At 45.9% G+C, this 10,267-nt stretch overlaps 2 protein-coding genes across 2 annotated transcripts; both read left to right on the forward strand.

The window, feature by feature from the left end:
• The first annotated feature begins 2,685 nt into the window (after positions 1-2,685).
• LOC119356368 (myb-related protein Zm1-like) lies at positions 2,686-4,304 on the forward strand. Its single transcript, XM_037623321.1, has 3 exons — positions 2,686-2,843; positions 2,943-3,072; positions 3,160-4,304. The coding sequence occupies exons 1-3, from the start codon at positions 2,705-2,707 to the stop codon at positions 3,980-3,982; spliced, it is 1,092 nt and encodes a 363-aa protein (XP_037479218.1). The 5' UTR covers positions 2,686-2,704; the 3' UTR covers positions 3,983-4,304.
• A 656-nt stretch (positions 4,305-4,960) lies between these two features.
• LOC119356369 (E3 ubiquitin-protein ligase RNF14-like) lies at positions 4,961-8,610 on the forward strand. The gene is made up of 7 exons (XM_037623322.1): positions 4,961-5,364; positions 5,828-5,902; positions 6,018-6,564; positions 6,873-7,258; positions 7,528-7,727; positions 7,855-8,017; positions 8,165-8,610. Exons 1-7 carry the CDS (start codon positions 5,053-5,055, stop codon positions 8,297-8,299), a joined length of 1,818 nt encoding a protein of 605 aa, XP_037479219.1. The 5' UTR covers positions 4,961-5,052; the 3' UTR covers positions 8,300-8,610.
• The last annotated feature ends 1,657 nt before the right edge of the window (positions 8,611-10,267 follow it).

Below are 10,267 nucleotides of genomic sequence, written 5' to 3' on the forward strand. Positions count from 1 at the left end.
ATGATTATATCACTTTTTTGATGGAGGACATGAATGATATGGGAAAGGTGGAGGATCCAACCTCATATAAGGAAGCCATTAAAAGCAAAAATTTGTCCAAATGGTTGGTTGCCATGGAAGACGAGTTGAAATCTATGGGCTCAAACGACGTATGGGACTTAGTAGAAGTTCCCGATGGAGCTAAGAAAGTAGGCTGCAAGTGGGTCTACAAAACCAAGTATGATTCCAAAGGGAATGTCGAACGGTTCAAGGCAAGGCTAGTGGCAAAAGGGTATACACAGAGAGAAGGCATTGATTATAAGCAAACCTTCTCTCCTGTGTCAACCAAGGATTCTTTCAGAATCATAATGGCATTAGTAGCTCATTACGACCTAGAACTACACCAAATGGATGTTAAAACGACATTTCTAAATGGTGACTTAAAAGAAGACGTTTACATGGCTCAGCCAGAAGGCTTTGTTGTGGAAGGAAAGGAACATTTAGCATGTCGTCTAAAGAAATCAATTTATGGCTTGAAGCAAGCTTCAAGAGAGTGGTACCTCAAGTTTGATAAAATTATCAAAACTTTTGGTTTCGCCGAAAATGTTGTGGACAACTGCATATACGTTAAGTTTAAAGGCAGTAGGTTCACATTTTTAGTCCTATACGTTGATGACATATTGTTGGCATGTAGCGATAAGGATATGCTGCATGAGACCAAGAATTTTCTGTCATCCAGTTTTGATATGAAAGATCTTGGTGAAGCCTCGTATGTCCTCGGCATCGAGATTCATCGAGATAGGTCCAGAGGAACGTTAGGACTATCTCAAAAGGCATACTTTGAGAGAGTACTGAAAAAATTCAATATGCATAAGTGCTCACCCTCACCTGCTCCTATAGTTAAGAGCGATAAGTTTGGGACATTTCAATGTCCGAGGAACCAATGTGAAACTGATCAGATGAAGTCGGTTCCTTATGCTTCAGCTGTTGGAAGCATCATGTATGCTCAAGTATGTACACGCCCAGACTTATATTTTGTAACCGGGGTGCTTGGCAGATACCAATCAAATTCAGGACCGGACCACTGGAAGGCCGCAAAGAAAGTCTTGCGTTATATGCAAGGAACTAAGGATTTCATGCTTACATATAAAAGAACTGACAACCTAGAAATTGTTGGTTATTCAGACTCTGATTTTGCCGGGTGTGTGGATAGTATGAGATCCACGTCAGGTTATATATTCACACTCGTGGGAGGAGCTATATCGTGGAAAAGCTCCAAACAAACGTTAACTGCTGGATCTACGATGCAAGCAGAATTTGTAGCATGTTATGAGGCCACCGGGCAGGCTGTATGGCTAAAGAATTTTATACCCGGACTTAAAGTGGTTGACAGCATATCTAAACCAATTTTATTGTACTGCGATAATGAACCAGCAGTTTTCTATACGAGTAACAACAGGTCAAGTAATGCTGCCAGACACATTGACATAAAGTATCGTGTTGTGAAAGATAGAATCCAGGATCAAACAGTTGATGTTAAACATATAAGAACGAAGCATATGCTTGCGGATCCGCTAACAAAAGGCTTACCACCCAGTATTTTTCGTGAGCATGTTGCCGGCATGGGACTACTGGAGGCCTGATGATTCTGGAATAAGAGGACCATTAAAATAAACCACTCCCCAATTAGCAAAATGTTTTCCATTTCGAAATAGGCGGGTGCACTATAAGTGTTGAGGTTCTATGGCGTTTCGAGCTGTTGTAACACCTCACTTTGGTACATCATTCCTATGTAGAATGGGCGAATGAAGTTAAGCCTAACGATCAAGGGGGAGAATGTTGGTTTGATCTGACGGCTTAACATGCCAGATTAGATCTATTAGTCTAACCGGAAAAAAAGGGAAAGAAGGGATAACGATAAGTGAAGGGTCCACGTACCAACGTACGTGAGCCTCGATCAGAACTAATGCGCCCTGATCGGGGGCGCCCAAAAACCAACTCAGGTTTTGGGTCCCCTGTCGCCAGCGTCATATAAAAGGATACAGGAGAGAGCTGGCCACCTGCGCGATCACAATTCACGTACGGTTTTCTCTCCTCCCGATATTCTCACCCCATCCGATCAGGGGGAGCGCTGCAGTGACGGGAAGACCAAAGCCAGCCGCCGTCCCCGGCCAGTCCCGGTGGCGTCCTGAAGGAATCAGGACGTCGAGGAGAACATCTACTTCGACTACATCACCCCTGCATCACGCCTGCACCGAGCAGGCGATCATGTCCACTCCCGTGACATGTAAAGAAATCCTAAACCCTTCTCTGTTCATGTTGTGAGGTGATGTAGGTGCAATTAGATTCTGCTAATGGCATCTCATAGATGCATAATTAATCCAACATAGTGTAGCGCAGCCCAGGTGTAGTGGTGACAGGCGGGCCGGTTTTGGTGAGCGGTGGGGACGGGGGCAGCGGCAGACACATGAGCACACGGACCAGGCCGTGGCTGGCTGGGTGTCAGCTGTCGCAGGGTCAGGGGACGGGACGCGCAGCAGCCAAAGTTTCACCCCGCGCGCGTGTATATATACCGGCGGTCCGGCCAGTGTCCCGGTTGCATCTCGCACACCTCCGGCACAAGAGAGCGCAACAGCAACAGCTAGCGCGGAGACAGGCCATCGGCCGGCCGGCGACCATTCGGGCTAGCTAGCTGTTTGAAGCGGTGGGAGGGAGGGAGGGGCCGATGGGGAAAGGCCGGGCACCGTGCTGCGCCAAGGTGGGGCTCAACAGGGGCTCCTGGACGCCGGAGGAGGACATGCGCCTCATCGCCTACATTCAGAAGTTCGGCCACGCCAACTGGCGCGCCCTGCCCAAGCAAGCAGGTAATGCCTCGCCGTCGATCGAACAGTAGCATGAGTTCATGCCAATTTTTGCTTAAGGGAGAACTCGACTGATGCATGTGATGTGTTTTGGTTCGACAGGTTTGCTCCGGTGCGGCAAGAGCTGCCGCCTCCGGTGGATCAACTACCTCCGGCCCGACCTCAAGCGCGGCAACTTCACCGTCGAGGAGGAGGAGACCCTCATCAAGCTGCACAACATGCTCGGCAACAAGTGCGTTCATCGCTTTCCTTTTGCAGCACCCTGAAGAAAGCTCCATACATGTGTAATCAACTGCAGTGGGCTAACATTGCTGTCCAGGTGGTCCAAGATCGCGGCGTGCCTGCCGGGGAGGACCGACAACGAGATCAAGAACGTCTGGAACACGCACCTCAAGAAGCGGGTGGCGGCCAGCGCCGGGGAGCAGAAGAAGGGCGGGGCCAAGGGCAAGAAGAAAACCACCTGCGCCGACGTGCCGGCGCCGTCTCCGTTTCCATCCTCTTCCACAACCACCACGACCACCACCACGACCAACTGCTCCAGCGGCGAGTCCGGCGAGCAGAGCAACACCAGCAAGGAACTAGAACTAGAATTGGAGCTGGAGAAGATCGAGATCCCCATGCTGGACCTCGGCTTCGACCTCGACATGCTGCTGGACACGCACTGCCCGGCCATCTCTTCGGCGCCGACCTCGCGCTGCTCGTCCGCGTCCCCGCCGTGCGTGGTGGACGACGGCGCGCTGCTCGACCTGCCGGAGATCGACATCGTGCCGGAGCTGTGGAGCATCATGGACGGCGAAGGCGGCGCCGGCGCCTGCGCCGAAACGGCGCAGGTCCCGTGGAGCAATGCGGCGCCGTGCGACGGCAAGGGACCAGAGGCGAGCGCCGCAACGGCCGACGACGAGGACGGAAAGGAGTGGTGGTTGGAAGATTTGGAAAAGGAGCTGGGCCTGTGGGGGCCCATCGACGACTACCAGTACCAACAACCGGACCCGCAAGGCCTGTCGGGTCGCGCGGACCCGCTCTCCGCCAGCGTGGACGACCCCGTGTCGTCCTACTTCCAAGCCGGCCCCGCCAGCGCCACGTCAACCATCCATGGGCCCGAAGCCTCTGCAGTTCTCACAGACATCCCCATGGGTCTATGAGATCACTCGGTATATATAAACCGTCCGATCTCTTAGTATAGAAACAAGCACCGCGATCGGACGGCCACGACTGATGTAGGTAGGTTACCTAACACGGGATCCGGACAAGCTACGGCCGGGTCGTATTGGGCGAGTAAAGTTTTATTTGTAGTGTAGGATAAAAAAGGTGACTCTTGGACTCGAAGTGCTCTGGGAAGAAACTAGAGTACCACCACTGCCTACTTGTCTATCTATATGATAAAACCTATGTAAGCTGCTTCGTTGTCGATGGACCATGGCTCCAAATCTCACGTGGTGGAGATGAATGGTACGCCTCGTTGAATATTCCGCGTCCCTCACCTAAGCTCAAGTACATCATCATCAAGCATAGCGCAACAGCAACCCTTGTTTCGTCATCCACTGGTACCGGAGCAAGAAAATGGGCTTAGGCCTTTTACAATGCTAGATGCTTAGGAAGATGTTTAAAAAAATAAATCCGATTTTTCTGAAGCATCAGTGACTATTTATATAAAAAAAACGCCTAACTAAGCACCTATCCTGTAAAAATAAGTACCGATGCTTAGAGAAAGTTTAGCTTATTTCTCTAAGCACCTTGCATTGTACAAGGCCTGTCTAATTTAGGTCCACGATGATATATATTTTATGTGTTCCTAAAAAATATATTTTATGTGACGTCGTTTCTTATTTTTCCCGGAACAAGAGACTGGCAAGTACAATAAAATTCATCTACACTGGATTTATCAAGAAAATAAAGTCATCTACACTGGGCTAATCTTATTTCCTTGATGGGCTGGAAGGATTTAACTCATCTAACCACTGGGCCAACGGACAAGTATGAACAACAGAATTGTATTCCGACTTTAGGTCCACCAAGGTCAATTGTTTTTTTTCCTGCAAGGCAATATATTTCGCAATTTTGTCACTAAAATAAAATAAAATTTGGCAGCTCTTCTCCCCCCTACAACAGCAACAAACCCCCGACCCCCAACCCCCGGAGGAGCAAAAGCGAAGCGAGCTCCACCCCGCTCCACGATTCCGCCACCGGCGACAACTCCGATCGAGCTCCGGCCATGGCGGTTGCGTCCGCCGTCTCCTCCTCTTCGAGGGCGCTGGGATCTCACCGCGACGTCCCCGCCCATAGCTTCTCGGCCGAGGCATTCTCCTCGTCCTGGTCGCGCCCCGTCGAAGCGAGGCCGGTGTCGTGTGGCGGCGGCGGCGGCGGCGGCGAGGATGACATGCTCGACCTGGACTCCCCGTGGGTGGCGGAGGGCGAGACGGAATCGAGGTTGGAGGCGGCCGCGGCGGCGGGACTTTACCTCCGCGCCGAGGAGCAGGGGGGCGAGGATGAGATACGAGACAACCGGCAGCGACAGGAGGACGAGGTCTGGTAACTAATCAAATTGGGGAAACTTCGCTAATCTCGTAGCATTGGTCTGTGGTGTGAGAATTGCAATGCAATTTCTCTGTTCGTACGACTATGGTGCTGACCTGCAGCGTTGGGAGTATTTGGAATTACCAGGATTTGGGCGAGGGTTTTGCCAGAGAATAACTATGAGAACTACGAAATTCTATTAAGAAATATATTGCTGGTCCTTTGCACTATTTCAATTTGGCGCTTGTAGCATTTTAATTTGAGTTACTCCTGTCCCGCAAATTGATTTTGAATTACTTCTGGATCCTGGTAAATTGCATACAAGGGAAAGAAGCTTTGTTTTACGCGTGTACTGAATTTAGGCTGTGTTGATTCTGAATTTATGAGTGTCTCCGCTTCATCCAGCATTGTTACTTTGCACTATCGTATAACAGGTCATTTGTTTGCTCACTTGATCTCATCATTTACTGCAGTTGATGGCATTGGAAGCGATATATGGGGATGACCTGGTTGAATTTGAGAGCAAAGAAGGGCTCCATTATTTCCAGGTTTCCTGTGCTGGCCATATGTGGTTTTTCAAATTGCCATCAGTGATATTTCCTCTTCTTCCCAGGAAGTGAAAATATGGGTTTAATGGTTTTTCTTCTTTTTATTTAATTACAGATTTACATACATTATGATCTGCATGATGGCGCTGAAGTGTGTGCTAAATTGTCTTCAGCTAGCGGAAATCGAAAAGATGGATGTCCTAATGATTGTACAGAGGAACATGATGATGAACCAGATGAATTCTCTTACACGTGCAACTTTGAGCACCTGCCTCCTTTGATACTGACATGCTTGCTTCCGAAGTCCTACCCAAGCAAAGACCCCCCATATTTTAATGTCACTGCTAAATGGATGGATGGGCATAATGTTTCTCAACTCTGTGAGATGCTTGACACCATTTGGGCAGAGCTACCAGGGCAAGAAGTGGTATACCAGTGGGTTGAGTGGATACGTAACTCTTCTTTGTCATATCTCCTGTTTGATGGTAAAATCACATTGGGTTCAGATTGTCCAACCCACAAAGGAGATAACCGTGCAATCTCAAGAAATCTCTCACTGGAGTCTGTGATCCCTTCAATGCTTAATTACAGCAGTAAGAAGCAGTACGAAGCTTTTCTCGAGAATCTCCATAAATGCAGGATATGCCTTAACCAGAGCAAAGGTAGGCCTTTTCTCTTTTTGCTTGTTCGTGCAGCCATACCAATGATTATTCCGTTTTAATGGATTGGCCTGGGCTTTCTTTTGAAGAATACCACTTATTCTATGGCGATCAGTCCACACTGTACTTTGTAATCTTGTTTAACTGTGCCCTTGTGGTAACCAATACCTGGCTGATATGTTGATGCTTCATAGTGGTGATTAAGAACCAATGAACCTGTTATTTATTTCTAGTCGAGTTTCTTAAGAAACTGAATGAGGCTCATTAAATTCATTTCCTTAGTAAACTAACTTCCATTCTGAAACAACCAGGTTCAAACTTCGTCAGGCTTCCATGCCAGCACTTATTTTGTGTGAAATGCATGGAGACCTTATGCAGGATGCATGTGAAGGAAGGTACCGTGTTTCATTTGGTGTGCCCTGAGACGAAATGCAATGCTTCTATTCCACCATATCTGTTGAAGAGGCTTCTGAGGGAAGAAGAGTTCCAACGTTGGGATAGGCTTGCTCTTGAGAAAGCATTGGACTCGATGTCAGATGTGGTTTACTGTCCCAAGTGTGCGATCGGTTGCTTGGAAGATGAGGATAACAATGCACAATGTCCAAAATGTTCCTTTATCTTCTGCTCGTTTTGCAAGGACCCACGCCATCCAGGGAAACAGTGTCTAACTGCAGAACAAAAGCTCCAGCGCAAACAGGTAAAATATCAGCATTGGTGGAAACTTAGAAAGTTAGAATCTAGGGTATTTTGTTTCAAACTTGCATTCATATTTAACTGTGCAGTTCATATGCATCTTGGTAGAGTGTAGCTCAATAAAAGTCTTGTGGTTTAAATCCTTCAATGATACAATTAAGATCTTTGGACAGTACCATACACCTTTGGACCTCTTTGCTGCGGAGTTACTTATCAACTGTTGACATGTTACTAAACATTTTCTATCCGTTGTCTGCAATTTTATGTTTGCAGGCGTCAGGCAGGATGACTGAGTGGGAGATGGTAAAAGAAATGCTGAGTATAAAAAAGCTGTACAGAGATGCTATATTATGTCCAAAATGCAAGATGCCCATCAGCAGAACTGAAGGGTGCAACAAAATAGAGTGCGGCAACTGTGGTCAGTTCTTGTGCTTCCGCTGTGGCAAGGCCATAACTGGATATGATCATTTCAGGTAGACTGTTCAAAATTCAAAGTTACTAGGTTCTTTAAAAGCAAGGGAATCCAGTCAGGATCATGGGCTTAAGTATCTTTATCCATGTGTGATTTGATAAACTATAGTGTAAATCCATCCACTGTAGGAGTAAAGGCTGTCAGCTCTTTGCGCCTGTTGACAATGACACGACGGTGTGGCAGAGGCAAATGGAAGTGCTGAAAAATGAAAGAGGCATGCGAGCTCAGAGGCGCCAGGTAGCTGGAAGCGATACCGTGAAGTGTCCAAAATGCCGTCAAGAAGTACTCAAGGTAACTAAACCTGTCTTTCGAATCTGGAATATGACAGAAGTGGCATCCATTCTGGTCAGTTTCGCAAGGGTGGTTACTGATGACTAATTTAAACATCGTCAGTTTATCTCTCTATGCATGATCTAACCAATGACCATATGCATCCAGGATGATGATAAATACATTTACTGCTGGACGTGCCGAGCTAGCTATTCCACACGGTCCAAGCAGCACGGGCAGGGCAGCAGCAGGTCGAGGATGCGAGGCAAAGGGGCCATCAAGGATGATCAGGGGGATGCATGAAGCTGAAAAGTTTGTAGAGTTGTTCCTGTGCTACCGTTGTCACAGTTTCGCAGGATTTTGCCGTTGGCGTCAAACGCTGGATCTGACGTTATGTGTAGCTGAATACGACGTTACGCGTATGGATAAATGACCATACCTGACAAGCTAGGGTAACTGGGTTGGAGAAACCAGAATGAGAAATTGCCGATCGGTGTTTCTACTTTTCTCAACAAAAGCTCGTGTATCTCAGCGTGCCCAGGGCCTTTTGTGCACACAGTTAACGTACAGTATATATGCAATAATTCTGTAAAGTTACGGCTCGGCATGCAGAATTGCTATGTTCTGTCCTGATTCTGTCGCTCAACTCGACTTGTAAATTCAGTTTGTTGGACATAAACACAAGCAAGTAGTATAATATAGTACAACCAAGTACTACATTACTAATGCTTCTCTAAATAAACTTCGTCATAAGGAATCTTTCATAATACATGATTCTTTTGAAGAAAAGGCAGGCGCTCTGCCATTCAGTTTGATGAAGAAAAAAACATATTTTCAATAATAATGCCTCAAAGAGGCATTGTTTTCAATAGAACCGGCACTATTGGAGTCTCCTGGGTCGTGTGAGAAAGCGTACTGTGATAAATCTCACGCATTAAACGACCATTTTGCATGCTCATGAATTTTAAAAAGTGTTCACAAATTTGAAATTTGTTCTTGATTTTTTTCCATGAGATATTTTTTAAATGTTCATGAATTAATAAACAAATCATGAATTTTAAAAACTTCACAAATTTGTAAAAAAATTGTGACTTAATAAAATGTTCGCAAAAATAAAAACTACTCCCTCCGTCCCATAATGTAAGACATTTTTGGAAGCTAAGATAGCTTGCAAAACTGTCTTATATTATGGGATGGAGGGACTATTCCTGAATTTTACTAATGTTCAAGAATTAGGAAAATGTTCCTGAATTTGAAAGAATGTTTGTGAATTTGGAAATGTTCAAAAATTTGAAAAAATGTTCATGAATTAGGAGAATTTTCACGAAAATGAGAAAATGTTTGCAAATATTTAAAATGATCCTGAATTTTAATAAGTTCACAAATTGAGAAAAATATTCATGAAACCGGAAAATATTCATGGGTTTTAAACATGTTCACGAATTTGAAGGAATGTCCATGAATTTAATAAAGTTCACAAATTTTAAAAAATGCTCATGAATTAAAAAAGTGTTCACAGAATTTCAAAAATGCTCATGAATTCAAGAAAATAATCAAAAAAAATTAAAATCTTACAAATTTGAAAAATAGATTCCTGAATTTTAAAAATGTTCTTGAACTGGAAAATATTCCTGTGTTTAGAAAATGTTAGCGAATTTGGAAAATGTGAACTTTATGGTCACCCGCTCTTGTCATTCCGATATGCTCTGTCGCAACTACCCGGGATGAGTGCAATAGTGCAGGCGGCGGCTATTTACGAGTTCATGGGTTGTGGCTTAGGTAACCCGGCGTGAGAAGCCGCGGACTGCCCTGACTCGAATTGAGCAACGTCGGCTCACCCGACCCACGCGGCGCATCTTCGTCCGACTCCGACAAGGACTCGGTGGTCTGCGTGCTCAAGTCTTGATCTTTAAGCACCAAATAATTGGTCGCCTGCCACCGCCGCAAGAACACTTGGATGCTCATTGAGGCTTCATTGGGATGTAGGATGACTCGACGGCCCTGGCAATGACCACTACACCCCCTTCAACCTCTAGTTCCATATTGGAGGAAGAAAGGGATCTCGCCGGTGATTCTTTTAAAATTTTATATGTTAGTATTTCCTAATATTTCATTTCCTTGGTTGAAATATGTTGTCCTGTCCTAAGTTTTATTTTGTCGTATGTTGAGCTATCGAATGTCTTATGTTGATATACTGAATATTGAATGTTGATCTATCAAATGTTGTAGGACAAATGGTGCTTGACGTCCTGCTGCCGCAGACAGATGGGG

The sequence above is a fragment of the Triticum dicoccoides genome, chromosome 2A (genome assembly GCF_002162155.2).
Source record: "Triticum dicoccoides isolate Atlit2015 ecotype Zavitan chromosome 2A, WEW_v2.0, whole genome shotgun sequence".
Classification (NCBI taxonomy): Eukaryota; Viridiplantae; Streptophyta; class Magnoliopsida; order Poales; family Poaceae; genus Triticum; species Triticum dicoccoides.

Excerpts from the sequence above, each read along its gene's own strand:
- LOC119356368 (XM_037623321.1), top strand. The coding sequence starts at position 2,705 with ATGGGGAAAGGCCGGGCACCGTGCTGCGCCAAGGTGGGGCTCAACAGG. Across the intron at positions 2,844-2,942 it reads CGCCCTGCCCAAGCAAGCAG|GTTTGCTCCGGTGCGGCAAG; the intron begins GTAATGCCTCGC and ends TTGGTTCGACAG. Across the intron at positions 3,073-3,159 it reads CACAACATGCTCGGCAACAA|GTGGTCCAAGATCGCGGCGT; the intron begins GTGCGTTCATCG and ends ATTGCTGTCCAG.
- LOC119356369 (XM_037623322.1), top strand. The coding sequence starts at position 5,053 with ATGGCGGTTGCGTCCGCCGTCTCCTCCTCTTCGAGGGCGCTGGGATCT. Across the intron at positions 5,903-6,017 it reads AAGGGCTCCATTATTTCCAG|ATTTACATACATTATGATCT; the intron begins GTTTCCTGTGCT and ends ATTTAATTACAG. Across the intron at positions 7,728-7,854 it reads ACTGGATATGATCATTTCAG|GAGTAAAGGCTGTCAGCTCT; the intron begins GTAGACTGTTCA and ends CATCCACTGTAG.